This window comes from Vanessa atalanta, chromosome 12 (genome assembly GCF_905147765.1).
Source record: "Vanessa atalanta chromosome 12, ilVanAtal1.2, whole genome shotgun sequence".
NCBI classification, from domain to species: domain Eukaryota; kingdom Metazoa; phylum Arthropoda; class Insecta; order Lepidoptera; family Nymphalidae; genus Vanessa; species Vanessa atalanta.
Window position 1 is genome coordinate 45,835 of NC_061882.1, and position 20,074 is coordinate 65,908.

A 20,074-nucleotide genomic window follows, 5' to 3' on the forward strand; every position below is an offset into this window, starting at 1 on the left:
AGGCACTAAAAAAAATTAACACCTTTTAAATCGATAGATGTTATAAAATAATCTTTTGTGACTAATTTTGCTGCCGTACGGTAATCTTCCATCTTAAAGTGTGAATTCTTAACAAATTTATTTATACTTTTTAAATTTAGGACAAAACGAGAAAAAATCATCTGGATCGTGATCACATTTTGAGATAGTTTTTCCTTTAAGAAGCTTATTTATACATTTATCGAAATTAACACGTTCTTGTGCAGACTTCGTAATAACTTCTGTGGAGTAAGATTGTGATGGCGTACACAAAAATGGTATTCTGTATCCTTGAATTATTGAAAAATTATAATAGTCGTTCGTTATCGTAGACCATAGGTCTTTAAAGTATTGCAACCGACCTGCGTACCGTACCTTGCCCAGTACTTGTGTCGTGTCGTGCAGCGCTGCGGCGGGGAGACGGCGGCGACGCGGGTTGCAGCATATAACCGGTGGCGGTGGCTGACGTACTGGCCCTCGTGCGCGGCCTGCTCTGAGAGTTTAATTGTGTTCTGTAATTCGATATTAGATATATTAGATATGAAATTGTTTTTATGGAACTTTTGATGAAGCGACCGTTCGTCTCGGCCAGATTCCATTTAAGTCTCCTTGAGGTTCGAGTTGACGGCTGATATCACAACATTTCTTCTCTGTTTCGTGTCACTATTATACACTGATAGGTTTAAGTATTTTTAATTTATGTTCTTTGTTTGCAATTGAAATAATTTCGTCTAAGGCCTGCGACAACGTTGATAACACAACACCAACTTGTTTCTGTTTATCCATTAAAGAATGGTCTCTTTTAACAGTGACATCGGTTAAAGAAGCCTTCGCCTTGGGGTTGAGTATTGGTGCAACTAGCGTTTTGCAATTATCCGGAACCATATATTTACTGAAAAGCTTTTGTTAAGTTTCTTTTGGCAATCCTTTTTCTAAGATATTTTGCCATCTAGCCGCCACGGCCTTGTGCATGCTTTTACCGAAGCATGCACATATTTGGCTTAAGGGCATCGCCAAGTAATTCCAAAATATCAGAGTTTAACTCTTCGGTTCCTGCAGAACGTTGTGGCGTCATCACACTTGGCTGTGTGGCCGGTAATGTGAAATGGTTGGCATAACTTGTGCCATTTGTTGGCCCATTCGGTACACAGAACTTCTTGGCGAAGAATCTGTTTAAATCGTATCACGATTAGGACCTGCAATATGCAGATTAATATGTCTTTGTACATATTAATATAGTATCATTTAACGTGACAGATACAACACAGGATAGTTGTTCTCTTCACTTAGTACATTAACTTAAAAGTAAATCACAAAGAATGAAGCTGCGAAACATAATGATTATTTTATGTTGTTATAATAATTGCCAAATCCACTAAATACTAAACATTATAATTATGACCATTATCGAATCAAATAACTTCACTATAATACTGTCGCAGTACGCCGTTACGCCGTTAGCAACATTGCCGTAATATATCACGTCATAATTTGAAACAACGAATAATTATGAAAAGAACTATTTTACTTTTATTTGAAACAAGAAACAGCATGCAGAGTCATTTGAAACATGATTTAACCTCTGAAAATAACTGATTATCTTCGAAGATAACTATCTTCAATTCTTCACAATATTTCTTTACTTCCGTAGAATCTTACACAAAAGTCGCTATCGACGTACTATATCGTTCTTCTTGTCTCCGCGCGGTGCTCGTACGTATATAGGTAATGAAAGAGACGGCACGCTAAACATTTGTTAGTAACATTATTATATTATAAAACCGAACTAGAGAAAAAGGCGACAGCGCAAACGTTTCTTTAGCCTATCACTATCAGTATAGCAAAATTTAGTGTACGTTTTTATTAGTTGATTATTGTTTATTAATTTTTATATCATATTATTATTTTCTTATATTTTTATCGGTTAATTTCAATCATTTTTTGTATTCCACTCTCTATAATCAAGAAGAAGTTTCACTGTATTGTCACTCTCCTCCCAAAATATTCTTAGACAAACAGAAAAAGATAAAATACTATTGTGACAAATCTCGAGATCGTCTCGGTGTAATCACAACTAACCTCTTTCCCTTTTCCGTTACTGTGACACAAATTTAATTTTAAACAGCTTGCCTATAGCCTGTTTCAATTTCCAATCGAAGTACTAATAAAGATAAACAAACCTTAGATTTGCGTATTTCATACGATTTTCTATATATTGTGCACTACTAAGAGTTTATGATTAATAAATATTTATTTATAATACAACACTATTACACTTAATCACTTGTTTCCTTTTTAATTTTACTTCCAAAATTCCGATAAAAGTTTCGTTGATGTTTTCGCAAATCCATAGTTAATATCATAGACTAATCAAGCTCGACCAATGCAATGAGGCAATGATATCGCGTCAATTTGTTGTCAAATGTTATTTACTTGGCTTTACTCGAAACATACAGGAATAGAGTATACATATCCAGCAATGGGAATAAATCTTAAGTATAAAGTTTGTATAAATATAATATACGCTTCGATTTGAATAGCGTATATAGTAATTTGGCACAGATTATATAAAAAATATAGTATATCGCGTACTATATAATTTAATAAAAACTATTTTGTAAAATGTAGTTAGAGTAACTGTTATACCCAAGCCATATTTATTTATTATTGTAAAGAAACAAAGTTTCTAGATTTAACTATACGCAAATAAAAAAAAAACTAAATTAAATGAAGATTGTCTATGATAACGTGCAATTCCTGGAATCACGTGCAGATTTTTTTATTATAAATATCAATAAATATAAGCAAAGAAAAGCTTATGTCAACTTGTCAAGCTAATTTGATTATAGTATGTTAAAAATTTAATAATATTTTTTTTCTAATTGAGTTTGGATTTCATAAATATTTTAAGCAGTTATCTTGTTATTATGATGACGCCTCACATGAATTACAAACACTAGTAATACATTAGAAATAGTAATACGATCAGTCTTAATAATTGTGTAACCGAAATCGGAAAATTTTGATGTTTGGATATATTTTGCTTAAAACTCAAAATACAATAAATTAATACGCGTGTACGATAAATGATAATAGCCATCTTTGAGTTGGCTAACATAATAAGATAGTGCTGTCTCTGTCCCCCATCTCTTATCTCGTTTAACGTCATCAGTCACTTACTAGCATAGATAATACACTTATACTAGCTACTTTCTAGTTAGTAGTTACTACTTACTAGTCAGTAGTCACTACTCACCACTTTAGCTATCAATTAACACAGTATACTACCCTATATTATTAACCCCTTGTAATTATTAACACTCGAAAGCCATATATTTTCAACTAATTTGTTATTAAATATGGCAAAGTCAGTGGAGCTCTCAAGTTTCGATAATTTAGTTGCTAATTCTTTAACAGGATCGGAATTGGAGGAATTTAACAGAATTTATTACGGGCGAAAAGATCATCGGTTTCTCAAAATAAATGAATCTAATATTGAATTTGCAAAACATAATAATTTTGATATTGCAGCCTATGATTTTCCCGCACAAAAGGAAGAAACCAGACGACCGCGCATTGTAAAAGTGGGTATTATACAACATTCAATAGCTATTTCTACTGATAAACCAATCGTAGAACAAAGGCAGAGTATTTTCGACAAAATTCGAAACATAATTATCGCTGCTGCCAATGAAGGTGTTAACATCATATGTTTACAAGAAGCTTGGAGTATGCCTTTTGCCTTTTGTACCAGAGAAAAACAACCATGGTGTGAATTTGCAGAGTCTGCTATAGATGGACCCAGTGTTCAATTTCTTAAGGATTTTTCTGCAAAATATGGTATGGTTATAATCTCACCTATTTTAGAAAGAGATGAAATTCATGGTGACACAATATGGAATACAGCTGTTGTTATTAATGAATTTGGTGAAGTAATCGGCAAGCATCGGAAAAACCATATCCCAAGAGTGGGTGATTTCAATGAATCCACTTACTATTTCGAAGGAAATACAGGTCATCCTGTATTTGAAACAAAATTTGGTAAAATAGCTATTAACATTTGTTATGGAAGACACCATCCTTTAAATTGGTTAATGTTTGGAATTAATGGAGCAGAGATAGTGTTCAACCCATCTGCAACTGTTTCTGGACTGAGTGAACATTTGTGGTCTGTAGAAGCTCGTAATGCTGCAATTGCAAATAGCTATTACACATGCTCAATTAATAGAGTAGGAACAGAAAAATTCCCTAATGAATTTACTTCAGGTGATGGACTACCTTCTCATAAGGAATTTGGTCATTTCTATGGATCAAGTTATGTCACTGCTCCTGATGGTTGCAGGACACCGGGGTTATCGAGAAACAAAGATGGTTTACTGATAACACAGTTGGATTTAAACAAATGTCGCCAAATTAAAGATAAATGGGGCTTTACAATGACACAAAGGTTAGATTTATATGCTGAGAGTCTTAAAAAAGCTGTGCAACCAGAATATGAATGTCAAGTCATTAAAAAAAAATGAATCAAATTGTGCAAATTTGATTCATTTTTTTTCAAAGGAAACTTTTTACATTAAAAAAAATTATATATTTTTTAATTCTATTGTTACCAAAATAATTTGTTTATACTGTTTTTTTTTTTTATTATACAATTTACTATGCAATATATATTTTAATTGATTTCTACCAAATATTACCCTGCTGGAGGAAATATTAAATTACCTTGTAAATATTAGTTTAATACTCAATTAAAAGTCAAAGTCAAAGTCAAAGTCAAAAATCTTTATTCAATATAGAAGTGTTTGCACTTGCTTATTGATTGTCAAAAATCTACCACCGGTTCGGAATTTAGCACCTCGGACCTGAGAAGAACCGGCGAAAGAAACTCAGCGGGATATATTTTTTTTCATTCAAATTCAGTTATTTCTTGTTTTTTAAAAACTCATAACTTGTTGAGAAGAGAACAGCCTAGTATCACAATATTGACTGAATATCAATAGAAAGGCAATATGATAGATCATGTTAATTATTTTTATTGAAATAAAAGTTAATAAATAATATTTTTTATCAATTTGTTATAATGTAAAGGTGGAGAAATAAAACAACATTTTTAAAAACATTGTGTACCAATGAGAATAATACAGAAGTGAGCTATACATAAATATAGTTTATTATAGGGTACATCCAGAATTTCAATTTAGTTGTTCCTGCAACTGAACAGTAAAATAATCATTGTTCTTTTTTCAATTTCACAATGTTTGATCACAATCCTAAAACTCATAATAAAAATTAAAAGAAATTGTGCCCGAAAATAATAAACAATACACTCTTACTTACTTAATATAAACAATTAAATATGTATATTGATGAGTATATTACAAATTGGAACTGAGCTCTATTGGTGTTAAAGCAACAAAATCTAAATACAAAACTGTACACCTGCTTTTCTGATAAATAAAAATAAATTCACATCAGCACCAGATTTACAGCTGAAATAAACATTTGAAATTTACAATATATAAAAGCTATATGAAAGGGAAATAGCTGACTGTACCCTGGATCTTCAATCATAAAATTGATTATCACTAAGCACTAACAATCTATGCAGTCTTTGCACGCATGGCTGCTCTCTTTCCTGTGACAGCCTGGAAACCAGACTTGATACTGGCTACAGAGCAGCGGGAACCACAAGTTTCACACTGAAGGAAGAACAATCGGGTATCTTTTTGTAAAATAGTATCTGGAGAACGACATGTATGACATGTAACATATTCCTTTATATATCGACGCAACACATTTTCTATTTGTTTCTGCTGGAAACGCCCTTTAATAATAAGTTGACTGTTACCATCGACAGACCCACTAGTTCCCAATTCGGCGAGTAAAAAGTCTAGTAAATGTTTAGGCTGACGGTGAAGAGTTTTGCAGATTTCTGTAAAATTTGCAAATGAGGTTTTTTTTGTACCAATTCTCACTACTTGAGGAGGCCTCATAATGAATTTTTGTTTCTTGCCAGATACCATACTTGGGTTCTTTTCTCTCATAATATCAAATACACGTTCAAGTAGTTCGTCATACGTATAATCCCTATCGCCGCCGACCCAATCGCCGTGCATATCGTCCTCTTTCTCTTGATCATCTCCCTTCACGTCGTCCTCTATTACAAGCTCATCAATGTTTTTCTTCTTTTTCTTTTTCTTAGTTTTAGAGAAATCTATATCCAGATCTAAATCGTCAATAACTTTTTCCCCATGAGGCTCAGCTTCTTCGGCGGGAGGCTTTTCGTCTTTAGTCTCAGGGAGAGCGCTTTCTATCTCTTCCAGATTAAAAAAGGTCTTCTTTTTCTTTTTCTTCTTTTTGCCAAAATTATCTAAGTCGAGGTTGTCATCCTCGGGCACGTCGACGTCACCGGACTCCGCAGGTGCTTCGATACTCGTGGTCTCATTTTGCTCACCAGCAAGCGTAGAATCTATATCAAAACCAGTCTTCTTCTTCTTTTTCTTCTTTAAAGACGGATCAAAAATCATATCGTCATCCATGATTAACTTTTAAATCAGTTACTGATTAATTTTAAGATCAACTTGGTTAGAGTGCAGAATGGAGAAATTTGGCATGCAGCACAGAGTATACAAAATACAATTATGACGTCAGTGTTGACATTCAACTAAAGGCTTTGTTCCCTAGTTGAAAATGACAGAGAAATAAGGTTGCTTAACACAGTCTACCGTTTTTGACATCAAATTATAAAAGACAATCGTCGAATTAACTACTGTTTTAACAAAAATAGTTATATATAATATTCATGGCTAATAGTCTTAAAAAAAGGAAAAATTTAAGTTCATTTTATATACTTTGCTTTACAATAAAACAAACATTATATCGGAAGTTACACACTTAAAATCTAAAAAAAATTATATGAATAATATTTATATAAAAATATGTACATTTAAAGTTATATGATAACATTTAGACAATTGTATGTATTTTTAACTTATTTAAAAAATAAACAACTTGCATAAAACAGCATCGCTCAAAGTTATACCCAAGAAGAGAGAAAAATAATTGATCAAATTTTCTTGAATTCTTGCACGAACAATTATATGACAACACTCTGAAAGAACGTGTAAAATTAAAGTGCAATATAATATGTATTTGTAAAGTTTCAAAATATTGCATCAGTCCACATTTTTTTCACATTAATAACATCACGACCTATGATGTAAATATTATGTAATGCTAATAGGGGTAAATGCACATTAATATGAGTAATACCTGATGAATTATATCTAATTTAACTGAAGGAGTGGATTTAATTGTATTTATGTAAAATTTAATATCATAATGTTGCAAGATAGTATCAGCATGCCTTATACACCCAAAACTTTAACTTTCTTTATATAAATTTACTATTCCTTTCTAAGATTATATCAGTATAATTTAATGCAATATTTAATGTGTTGTGTATCAAAATAAGATAAATAGCAATCAATTTTAATAAAGGTTAATTTAATAGAGCGTATTTACTTTATAATTATTACGATTAAATATAAGTTTATCATTGAGATAGATGGCGAAATAAGAAATATATACATTTCTAATATAATATATATATTTATTACAATATTATTATCTCAGACCTTTACATAAGAGTATTTTTTAAATAGGGAAGGCCTTAATTATACAAATATTATATAAAATTATTAATATTAAATTATATAAAATATTATATAAAATTATTAATATTAAATTATATAAAATATTATATAAAATTATTAATATTAAATTATATAAAATATTATATAAAAATTTGATTCATCGTGATCATATCATCATAAGTCCACTGCTGGACATAGGCCTCCCCTAAGGCACGCCACTGAGCACGATCTTCGGCCCTTCTCATCCACTATAAATTTGATTACTCACTACCAACTTATGTAAACTTAACGTCGCCGCTCAATTGACCGAAGACAGTTGTCAAATAAAGGGAAATATTATTTCCGTGATTTATTAAATACTTGGATAAATGGAAAATGGATTTCTCCTATTTGTTAGTCAAAAAATAGGAGAAATTTAATTTAAAAATTACTATCATAATTTGGTTATTAAACAACGTTAATATTTATGCAGCACATTTTTGTAAGTTGCAACACTTTACCCAATACCAATGTCCAATACCCATTGGCCATTATTGACATGACATTTAGGTAACCTCACATTTGATTCTAATAATAATTTGTAAAAATTGCTATTCAATTAAAATTGTAAAACATATGGTTTTATTATTTAGTAAAAATGCGTTTGCTTCGTATAAATGGAACATTTCCTAAATTAAGAAAACTCATATGTAGAAAATATGCTCAAGCTATACAAGCAGAGGAGAGTGAATATACTGAAACTCCAGTGTATCCTCCAATATTAGACCAGAGCTTACAGGCTAGAAAATTACGAGAAAGAGAGACAATTCATAAAAAGATAGAAAATATTAATACAGTTGAAGAAAAACAAATTGCTTTAAATATGCCTCGATATTACGGCTGGCAATGCGTTATTTTACACGACGATAAAGTACCCTACAACGCATTACCTTTGGTTCAGCATTATACCAGAACTAGTTTCAAGAATATAGATAAACTTCCGGATATATATACGCAATCGTCATCAGTAGCAGACAGTGTGGTTCAAGAAATAAAACCACATATTGAAGAATGCATAGCCATAGAAAATGAGGGGGTGGAGTGAGTGCCACAACTGTTCTTGTATTATTTTTAATTCCTTCTTAATTTATTTGTTACCTTAAAATACCATAATAATGAAGGGGATTTCTATGCCCTTTGTTTTAGACCTCATCAATTTAAAACAAATATGTGTTTGCATTACAAAGCCTTACCAATCTACAACTGACAAAGTTGGGATTTTTCATAGAAAAAGTTATAAGTTTTGACCAATAGTGTAATTATTTACTTATGCTTTATGCATAAGGCATAAATAAAACTTTCAATGGTATAAGTTAAAGTCATTCATAGATTTAGGGTTCTTCTATTGCAATCAAAAATTCTGAATTTCATTTTTTTTATCTCTATCTTGTATTTTAAATGTTAGAATACTGTATTTTGGATTTTATTTTGCCCTGCTCCACCCATATCACTTTATAATTAGAAAAAGCTTTCGGTAGAATACTTTTTATTGTCATTATCATTTTTAAATAAATTAATAAAAATATATTTACAGGCATAATATTGTGACAACTGTTCATAAACCAGAACAACAACAAATTGAAAATGCAAAGACAAGAAATATTGTCAAACAAATAAACAGAATCATATCAAACAATTTGACTGATAAGGTGTCGCACATTCTATCGTCACAGGTCAGTCTTGTTGTTATGTTCCTCATTGATGAATTATACTCAAATTTTTTTTAAAAAGTTAGTAGCTCATAAATTATGTCTAGAATTCATATTTAATATTTATAGGTTGACTATGATCCTCGTCATGAAGCATTCTGGTTCATTGGTGGTGTTGATGTCCCAAATAATGTAGTTAATTGGAGGAAAAAATTTAAATGGCTAAAAGATAGAGCACATGAACCTCTTGACAGGCCTGTACAATACTTAGGTAAGAAAATAAACAATCATCAATCAATCAACTGGATGCAGGAGTATAAATTACCTTTCAACTTCTTGGCATTCAAAGTCTTGACTACATTGTCGCACTCTATGTTCTACACTTTTCTTATGGTCGGTGGTGCATTGACCCTGTAGGAAATGGTTTATATATCTTGCAGGACTGATGTCTATGGATTTGTAGCTTTTTATCAGGTGGTTCATTTGCCAATTTGACTACATAATTCAAATAAAAAAGGTGCATTGCCGGCCTTTCAGGAAAGTTTTCACTTTCTTGAAGGTTCTCAAGTCCTATCGGTTCAGAAAAACTGCTGGCGAAATTTTTATATTACCAATTTAAAAATGTTAACAAGAATAAAAATTATAATTTTCCATTCTCAATAACCATGTTTTAGGCTCTCCATTGTTAACAATGAGGAATCAGCTACCTCTGAAGCCAGTAATACCGTATAGTGAAGCAGAAAATCCAGAATTTAAAGTGCCTGTATATTCCTGCGTGCCAGAAACTTTAGGATATTATTCAAATTATCGACATGGTACTAATATTCCAGGTAAAAAATAATAATACATTTTATAAAATTTATTTAATGTTATATTATTTAGGGTAACATTTTCATTAGTTTTAGGACTAATTTGTTATTCTTGTAAATTACATACACACAGCATACACAGTAGTCCCTAGCATGTTGAACAAATTCAATAAACAGTTAGTAATATAATTAAATATATTTTTTAGGTTTTTGGCCAGGTGATTTTGATGAATTTGGTATGCTATCATATCACGGCCGGGGTCACCTTCTAGACAGAAGTGAATCATATGGTGCAGAAGACAACTTGGAAGCACTCCATTGTCAAGCTATTAAGGCTAGTTTCGGATGGCTCTTAGCTCAGGCCAATTATAAAGGTTTTACAACATACAATGACCTGACATATCCTTTAGTTACACAGACTGTCATAACCAATGGTCATCTAATGTCTTTTTATGTCTATCAGTTAAATACTATTACCATGCACAGCGATAAGGTTGACAATAACCCAAAATATAACGTATGTTTTGGTACAAAGCCATTGGCATTATATGATTCTATTGAAAACGGTAAAGTAAAAGGCTTGAATGAAGATGTATTGAAAATGTTAGTACAATTTTATTTAAATGCCCCAGAAGAAAGAGACCATGAGATGGCGCCCTTTCTAGGCAAGGAGGAGCAAATAATTGCTGATATTGAAGATGACAACAGGCGCTGTTGGTTAGAATCAACATACAAACATATAGTTTCAAACAGACCTAAACATCTCTTGCCACCGGAACTTTATCTCTGGGAAAAGATATACAAGATTAAATTTAATACTCGATTTTTCGAAGCCAAGAGAAAACCATTTGAATTTGATATTAATCCATTCAACAGGCGACTCGATGATCATTTACCTCCCTATATTCCGAAAGTGTTAAGGCCTTATCCGAGAAGCAAAAAGAAGTTTGAAACAACTTACTACCCAAAAGTCTAAGTTAAATAATGTAATACTTAACGTTATTAATAAATTATAGTCATAGTCATATAAAAAATGTTTTTCTTTCAATTGATCTTGTTTAATGGTCTCATTATCAGTTAATTACCAATAATGACAATATTTATTATCATTTATAATACATAATAAATATTTATAATATATAATAGTAAAAAATGAACGATTACATGGTAGGTCCAGGACAATACAGGGTTCACGGTAGCATCGGAAAGCGTTGCCGTGGCGCCCGTCGAAGAGACGGAGAGGATACCGCTGATTTTTTAGTGGGTGCTCCAGGGTGCACTCGGAATCATAGGCACCGGCTAGGCCCACACACACTTCCACGGTAGGAAAACGCTTACAACATTTTTCCAGTGAGACTAAAAAAGAAAGGACAATACAGATTACCTTAAGAAAACGGCAGCCGGGATACCCTGCCGTAGGCATTAGCGAGGAGTGTCGGGGGGTGAGATCATCGCCCCTGAGGAGAGCTCTGCTGAGTCGCGAGCGGGGTACTGCACAGGATGCGTTATATTGACACCATCCTGCAGCCTTCCCGATCCGTGCCGAGGTCGGCCATCGCAGATGTCTTAGTGGATAAAAATTCCACATAATCCGGTTCTCCCACCCCCAGCCCGGGTACCTGGAGCCCGGGTTCCTTTCTGAAGGTTTCCACAGCGTGAATAATAAGACAATCATTAAATGTTGTAACGGTGGCATGTGGAAGTCATCCTATGACGCCCGCCGAATAGAAACGGAGACTGAAGAGATCAGCTGGTTTTTAAACGGGTTTGGATGTCTGCGTGTGGGTGTATGGATGTGTCGCATGAGATTAAGTTATAGAAATAATGATTTTATGTTTCATCGTACGTCTTGTTTACCACAATTATCACATGTCTTTCAAATCATAAACTAATGTGGATCATATATAACATGCAATAGCTCTCGAATACGTCGAATAACTAATAACTCTGTATGTATAATCTGTAAAGTCAACGTTTGTCAGTGTCATCGATCAAATGCCAAATGTCAGTTGACATATCTTATTGACGTTTGTTGTGCAAAAATAACGTGGTAAAAACTTTAAAAGAATCCGTGTTTTAAAGTAAAAAAAACGAAGAATTTCTATTTATTAGAGAGTGTTTGTACTAAACTACAAGACTAAATCTAAATAAACATGAGAAACTTGTGCATGTGGCAAGTTTGTTCTAAAAAAGGATTTTGTCGCTTGCAAAATAAATTTTGTGTCTGTTACGGTCACCATGAGGACTCCAGACTGGGAGAGATTTTCATTTGCTCACATAGACTCGTTGTCAGCAGTGTTGATTCAAGCGGTGAAGTTAGGTGGACGACAGATCTTTCAAAAATAGCATCACCAGAAAATAAACCAGTAAACATAACATTATTGAGTTTATTAAATTCTGTCAGCATTGGACTAGCAAATGGAGAACTTTTTACTGTAAGCAACTTTGGAGCGAATTGTGATTTGGTGGGCGTGTGTGATAATGGATTAGTGGTAAGTAGCAATAATACTTACTTCATTTAAGCTTTTTTTAGGGTTAAATGCAATAATTAATTGCTCTTATTGCTTTAAAACTTATTTGAAAGTATAGTATAGTGCCATGCAATATTTCTAGTAGCACCAGATTAAAGACTCAAATACAAAGCCAGTTAAAAGTTAAAACTTACTTTAAAATTTTTTTAGTCATGGTGGTAAATATTTACATAAAGGGCTTGTAGGCATTTATTATTTCAACATAAAGTTGGATTAGATTTCGTAGATTGGAGATTTTGGTTGGATGGTAACTAATAAATTATAAATTTTATAAATTTAAGGCAATGGAATGGAGTCCAGATCAAGAACTATTAGTTCTAGTTACAAATGACTTGAGTGTTATTCTAATGTCCTGTACATTTGATGCAATAAATGAGTCTAATTTATTAAGTGAAGAATTTGGTGAGAAACAGTTCATCACTGTAGGTTGGGGCAAAAAGGAGACCCAGTTTCATGGATCAGAAGGCAAACAAGCTGCTAAAATAAAAACTGAAGTTATTTCTGGTGAGATTTATTTGAATTTTGCATAAGATATTATCTCTTTTCTTGAATTATATTTTAAAACTAGCTCCTCTTATTTTACAGGCAACACTGAGGTTGACGACAAAATAATTATCTCATGGCGGGGCGATGGTAGTCTATTTGCTGTAGGATTTACTATGGATGGTATTCGAAGATTCAAAGTTTTTGATAGAGAAGGGAACTTGCAATTTACTAGTGAAAAACAACAAGGCCTTGAAGCAAATCTTTCGTGGAGGCCTAGTGGAAACTTGATTGCTACAACTCAGCAGCAAGGTGAACAAAAAATGATTTCTTTCTTTGAGAAAAATGGACTCAAACATGGAGAGTTTCTTATACCTATAAACTGCACGACAATAGTTGAAGATCTCCTTTGGAGCTTTGATTCAGAAATATTGACAATATTGTGTAAAGATACAGTAGAAAACATTCACAAAGTATTATTGTATACAACCAGCAACTACCACTGGTATCTAAAGCAGACTCTTGTCTTTAAGCAGGGAGTGAGCAAAATTATGTGGGATAATGACTTTGAGATGGCAAATAATAAGAAAATGCATATATTATTGCAAGATGGCCATTATTTTTCGTATACATGGATTTGGAGCAATGATCATAGTAAAGGGAAAAATGAGGATGATGATGCTGTTGTAGCTGTTATAGATGGAAAGAAAATTTTGGTTTCTGCATTTAGATATGCAGCTGTTCCCCCACCAATGGCAAATTTGGAAATAGAATTTGATTCTGAAATTAATTCTGTACATTTTGCTCCAGAAAACTCTTCAAAATTAAACATAAATTCGTTTGTTGTAATTACTTCTAAAGGTCTGGTGTTTGTAGAGCAAACTAACAGAAAACCTCTACAATATGATATATCTAAAAGCATAGCTTTTGATGAAAATTATTTTTCATTTCCACATTACAATTGGCATTTGTTAGATAATGAAACCCTTTTGTGTGTCACAGTTGACAGTGATAACTGTTATGAAATAATTCAATATAAAATATCAAAAGGAAGTATAGCGAAACAACATACACAACCCTTGCCTTCAGCAGTATCAAGAATCCAATGTCATCCAAAAACTGAATCTGCAGTGTTTTTGCAATTGGATTCTGGAGATATTTTGGAATATTGCTCTGATGGGACTATTACTCCCCAAGAGGTTTCATTTCCAGAAGCCTGTCCAAAATTTAGTGCTGTATTGGTGGATAATAGCATCTATTTCCTTGGGTTATCGCATAAAGGTTGTTTATATTTGATGGGTGAGATGGTCATTAACAATATAAGTTCTTTCTTTGTTCACTCTGACTATTTATTGCTGACCACATTGAAACATTTGCTTCTTTGTGTGGAGCTTACAAAGGTACGACTTGGCAATATAGCATCTTTTGACAGAATGGAAAAATCAAATATATACAAGAGAAAAATAGAAAGAGGGGCAAAATTGGTAATTTCTGTACCAAAAGATACTCGGACTGTTTTCCAAATGCCTAGAGGAAACTTGGAGACAATCCAACCACGGCCCTTATCACTCAAAATAATTGGAGAATATCTAGATTCAAACAAATATTTTGAGGCTTTTGATTTAATGAGGAAACAAAGAATAAATCTCAATTTAATATATGACCATAATCCTAACCTTTTTATACAAAATATTGATGTCTTTCTTAATACTATAAAAAACAATTCTTGGCTTAGTTTATTCCTGTCAGACCTTGAAAATGTAGATGTAACAAAAACAATGTATTCAAGCAGCTACACTTATAGTGAAAGTATCTCAGAAGAAAATGTTCAAAAAAAGGTGCAGTTTATATGTGATCTTGTAAGATTACATTTAACCAATGCATCAGACAGTGCCAATAGAGTGTTACCATTGCTGACAACATTTGTCAAGAAAAATACTGTGAGAGATTTAGAGGAAGCACTTATCCTCATAAAAGAACTTAAAAACCAAGAATCAGATGGAACAAAGCTTCCAGTCACATCTGACGAAGCACTGAAATACCTACTGTACATGGTGAACGTAGATAATTTGTTTGATGTAGCACTAGGAATGTATGACTTCGACCTCGTGTTGTTAGTTGCAAACAAATCACAGAAGGATCCAAAAGAGTACATTTCTATGCTTAATGATTTAAATGAAATGGATGAAGATTATAGAAAATATACAATCAATAAGCATTTAAAAAGATTTGATAGAGCCGTCCAATGTATTGCAAAATGTGGGCCAAGCAAATATGGAGAATTAAAGACATTTGTCAAGTATCACAGTTTGTACAGGACGGCTTTAGCACTCTTTTCTGTTGAAGATGAAATATATCAACAAATATCAGATGACTTTGGACTGTATCTCAAGTTAAAAAAGCAATATATAGAAGCTGGTATCATTTATGAAAGAGCAGGAAGAAATGAAAAAGCCATTGAATGTTACAAGGAGGCTTTAGAATGGGAATTGGCATTGAAACTAGCAGAACGGAAACCCAGAGAAGAGTTCAAACAATTATGTTGGTAAGGGTTAATTTCATGACATTTTTGGTCTTGCATTATATTTATTAATAAAAAACTAGCATTGTTTTTTTAATGTTCAGGGATCTTGCTACTATGTTGAAAGATGAAAAGAGATTTAAGGAAGCTGTCTTAATTTTGGAACAATTTTCTGAAGATAGTGAAGATATAATTAATTTTGCTGTTGAATGTGGACAATACAGAACTGCTCTGAGAATGTGTTCAAAATTTAATCATTCTGATTTCAAAGGTTTGTTTTTCATGTATAAATCATTAATTAGTGTTATTATTTTGTATCTATTATGAATTATTTTTTAGATATGAAACTATTGCCATCATTAATCGAAGAATACAAGTCTGTAAAGGACTTGTTACAAACAAATGGGACTGATTTCATTAAGTATAGAAATCGTCTCAAAATTGTTAGGGAAATTAAAAATAAAAAGTCTCAAGATGAATATGAGACACCAAATGCTTACAAAGATAGTGATTTATATTCTGATGCTGGAAGTACTATCGCATCTTCTTCGGGATCGGGGTACTGTATGACTTATATTTTAATTTAATTAAAGAAAATTATGTTTAATTTCAAAATTTTTCTTTCTTTTCGGAAAACGAATTTTTATGAAGTGCTATTTTTTATTAAAAACTTTTTTATATTTTAACCAGGAAATCATTTCGGTCAAGTAAAAATAGAAGAAAACATGAGCGCAAAGTCGCATCACTTAAAGAGGGATCACAATATGAGGATACTGCTCTAGTCCTAGCTCTACATAGTCTCATTACCTCCACAAATGAACTACGCCCACACGTTAAGGAAGTAATCATAGCCTTGTCTTGTTTTAATAAAGATGACGAAGCTTCCATTCTTCAGGTAATTTCATTATTATAAACTTGATCGTGAAAGTTTGATTAAACACTCCGTAAAGCCTATAGCATTTAATTAAGCTTATTCTTGGCGTGTTTGTTGTTCTATTTTGCTATCACAATAATGATCAAATCATTTTCCTCTCGATTTAAATGTTGGTACATATTTTTACTTATAAAACAACTTTCTGCTTTAGACAGTTCTGCATTACATAGTATAAAACAAATTTGCTTACCGCTGTCTGTCCAAGTGTATGATTAGATCTTTAAAATTACACGACGAACTCGCAGTTGCTCTTTTCAAATAATCAGATTTACAATGGTGTTTTTTTACAATAATTAGTGTTTTGTGGTGGAACCCGAGCCTAAATCCAGGCGTTTTTTTTCTAAAAAGTATTCTTTTAATAAATAATAATATTGATTTATTAAAAGAAGTCAAAAAAGTCTTAATAAACTTTTTAAATGTAGTAAAATCGTAAATTGATTATATTTCCCGGTATCTGATATATGCGTATACCATTCCCCAAAAACGTTCTCTGTACCGTATGTAAACTGAGAGTAGGGGTTACAAGTTTATTCCTATTTCTTGTAATAATAGTATGTATGTAGGTATATCAGCTTTTATGGAATACTTTTGTATGTTCTCCTGTATGAACATGATGTTATCATAAATATATTGTGAAGCAGCCGTTAATACACCTATTTCTTTAGAATTCTATCTCATTCTGGGGAACGTAACACTTAAGTAAGCCTAAGGCGTCATATTCTTCGAATTGGTTGGCCACATCTAAATCTTCACCTACAATATTCCCTTTTATATTAAGGGATAATTGCCCTGTATCAAACTTCATTCTGCCTGTCTCCGAACTCATAATATCCCAAGTAGTTTTCATTTTAATTTAAGATTCTATTTTTAATATGCAACGAACGAGCTGTTTGACAAACTTAAATAAATAACTTGAAATATTTTTTTAACAAAATTAAGAAATTTACAATTACGATGATATTTCTAAAGTTCATGTAGCTCATATAATTTATTTCGACTTATAAAGATACCGGGGGTGGCCCAGTCGGAGAACTGTATTTGATCGGTTCGGTAAAAGGATTTCAACTGGAATATTTTATTGAACTCTCGTCTCTTAGGGATGACCCACAATAACCATTTTTTATCCTTTACTCTTTACAAGAAATAATGGCTTATTTTAAAATGGCCCTTTGTAGCATGTAATTTAAATGAATATTTTCGAAGATATTAAAATGATTTAAAATGCAGGAACATAGCGGTTTGTATTGTCTAATGACAAGAAAAGCTGTGAATGTTGTAAGACATTCTGTAGTATATTTAGTATCAGCATTGCACCCGTGCAAAGCCGGGGCGGGTCGCTAGTATATTATAAAGTTACAATCAAGTAAATGTACCGGTGTTCATTTACCTTAATAAATAATATTTACAAATATATGATAATTTTAAAAATGGTCATAATTCGATTGCAAACACAACTATTTATTATATAATGTTTACTCTTGTATATTTATTTAGTCAAACCTGGAGAAGTTACTAAAAGAAATGAAAGATAGCTTAAAACAGATCTGGAGCAATGAATTCACTTTGGAAGCAACGAATGCGGTTATAGCTGCAGAAAATGTCCCAGAAGGCAGCAGCGTTATACCGCAAGGCATTGCGACTCTAGGTGAGTTCGAGTACAGATTTACGTCGTACCAATGATATTCTAATAAATAGATATGTTATACACTTACTAAACAACGGAAACAAGTGTTCCGCGCCGGGGGACGTTTATTTTACATTTCGCTACAAGTAAAAAGGAAAGCTTGATAAAAACAATAAGAATAAAAGAGACAACAAGATGTTCTAATTGTGTGTGAATGTAAACGAATATTATTCGGGCCACCAATCACCGCACGTCGCCATCATAGACATTAATTATTCAGAAGGTACAAACCACGTGTACAGAATTTGTAGCCGGGATTTATGCCTATATAACAAATAAATAGTATAAAACCTACGAAGAAAAGACGGTAAATAGTCAAACTCGCTGTTGCCACACAGTAAGGTAACTTAAGAGATTTATTTCTTTGTTTACGAACAATAGCGATCCACTTTTGAAGCCTGATTTCAGTGGCAGCTTTATTTTAACATATTATGTTAATAATAAACTATTTATATTTTCTTTTCTTATATTCGACAAGTTTAGTTTATAATTAAATGTATCAAACTAAATTATAAAAAGGTTATTAAAAGAAAAAGAGAACTCTGGAGTAAAGATGACTTTACTGCCTAATCTTCGCATCTATACTTTTATTCTATGTTCGGAATGCACGCATCCTTGTCGTTCTTACGACAAAAATTGTATTTTCCATCTCTTTCTTTTTTCTAACCTCCAAATATCAGAATATTAGAAAAATAAATGACATAAATTAGTAAATCAAAGTATATTGCTTACTTCCATGTGGTATGAGATCCGTTGTGTTTTATTAACTTTGGTATCGTAATTGGTAAACTTTCTCAATACACAAGATGGCCTTTTGGATAGTTATTACGAGGAGCGCGAAACATTACTCGTTGTCGTGCGCGACACAGACTAAAGACAAACGTCCCAATTAGGACGTTTTCTGGTCTTCACATTTTGCGCGTCTATAACATATCTGTTTCCTAGAACATCATTGCGTTGTACTCTTTGTGCCTAACAGTTTACGTTTTTATATCTTATGTAGAAATTAAATAGTATTGTGATAGTGGTAAAACTAAAAATATGATTTTCGTAATTAAATTACTTGGCTTTGTGCAATCTCGTCTGGGTACGTACCACCCACTCCGCAGATATTCTACCGCCATACAGCAGTACTCAGTATTGTTCTGTTTCGGTTTGAAGGGTGAGTGAGCCAGTGTAACTACAGGCACGAGGGACATAACATCTCAGTTCCCAAGCTCCAAGCCAAGGTGGTGGGTATGCCTGATGTAAGAAATGGGTAATGTTTCTTACAGCGTTATTGTGTCGGTGGTGACACTTGCGAACAGGTTGCGATCTATGTCATAATAATTTTTTTTTTTTTTTTTAAATGGATCCAATTAATGAAGTATCATTTTAAATCTATTTGTATTTTTTATATTTCTTTGATTCAATAATTAAACAACTGAAACCCTTCCTGGATAAGAAATAAGGTCTCCATAAAAAAGTTCAAAATTTTATTTTTCAGAACCTCATCTTAGAATAGCTCCTGTAATACAAGATTTGAATTGGAGACTAGATGGATTAAATAATTTATAAACACATATTGAATGAGTCAATTTTGTCATGTATAGATGTTCTATATTAATATAATATATGAGGTAATACATTAGTTGCTTTTTCATTTGATATTTTCCTATAATGGTTCATTAACTGCGCTGTTCCAGTTCAGGTTGATAAATATATATACATGTATATATGCAGCAGATTTTCAATTTACGAGGTTTTGTTTG

The 20,074-nt window shown here is 32.4% G+C and overlaps 4 protein-coding genes across 4 annotated transcripts; 3 read left to right on the forward strand and 1 right to left on the reverse strand.

Moving 5' to 3' along the window:
• Positions 1-3,020: 3,020 nt before the first annotated feature.
• On the forward strand, positions 3,021-4,587 carry LOC125067643 (beta-ureidopropionase-like). The gene has a single exon (XM_047676345.1). The coding sequence runs from the start codon at positions 3,378-3,380 to the stop codon at positions 4,539-4,541; it is 1,164 nt and encodes a 387-aa protein (XP_047532301.1). The 5' UTR covers positions 3,021-3,377; the 3' UTR covers positions 4,542-4,587.
• Positions 4,588-5,028: 441 nt separating this feature from the next.
• On the reverse strand, positions 5,029-6,666 carry LOC125067858 (eukaryotic translation initiation factor 2 subunit 2). The gene has a single exon (XM_047676697.1). It carries the CDS (start codon positions 6,555-6,557, stop codon positions 5,619-5,621), a length of 939 nt encoding a protein of 312 aa, XP_047532653.1. The 5' UTR covers positions 6,558-6,666; the 3' UTR covers positions 5,029-5,618.
• Positions 6,667-8,206: 1,540 nt separating this feature from the next.
• LOC125067855 (28S ribosomal protein S30, mitochondrial) lies at positions 8,207-11,222 on the forward strand. The gene is made up of 5 exons (XM_047676688.1): positions 8,207-8,753; positions 9,247-9,385; positions 9,491-9,632; positions 10,036-10,191; positions 10,377-11,222. The coding sequence occupies exons 1-5, from the start codon at positions 8,311-8,313 to the stop codon at positions 11,144-11,146; spliced, it is 1,650 nt and encodes a 549-aa protein (XP_047532644.1). The 5' UTR covers positions 8,207-8,310; the 3' UTR covers positions 11,147-11,222.
• Positions 11,223-11,777: 555 nt separating this feature from the next.
• Positions 11,778-19,953, forward strand: LOC125067854 (putative elongator complex protein 1). Its single transcript, XM_047676687.1, has 8 exons — positions 11,778-12,662; positions 12,983-13,205; positions 13,287-15,729; positions 15,810-15,976; positions 16,045-16,264; positions 16,396-16,600; positions 18,134-18,284; positions 19,810-19,953. The coding sequence occupies exons 1-8, from the start codon at positions 12,324-12,326 to the stop codon at positions 19,878-19,880; spliced, it is 3,819 nt and encodes a 1,272-aa protein (XP_047532643.1). The 5' UTR covers positions 11,778-12,323; the 3' UTR covers positions 19,881-19,953.
• The last annotated feature ends 121 nt before the right edge of the window (positions 19,954-20,074 follow it).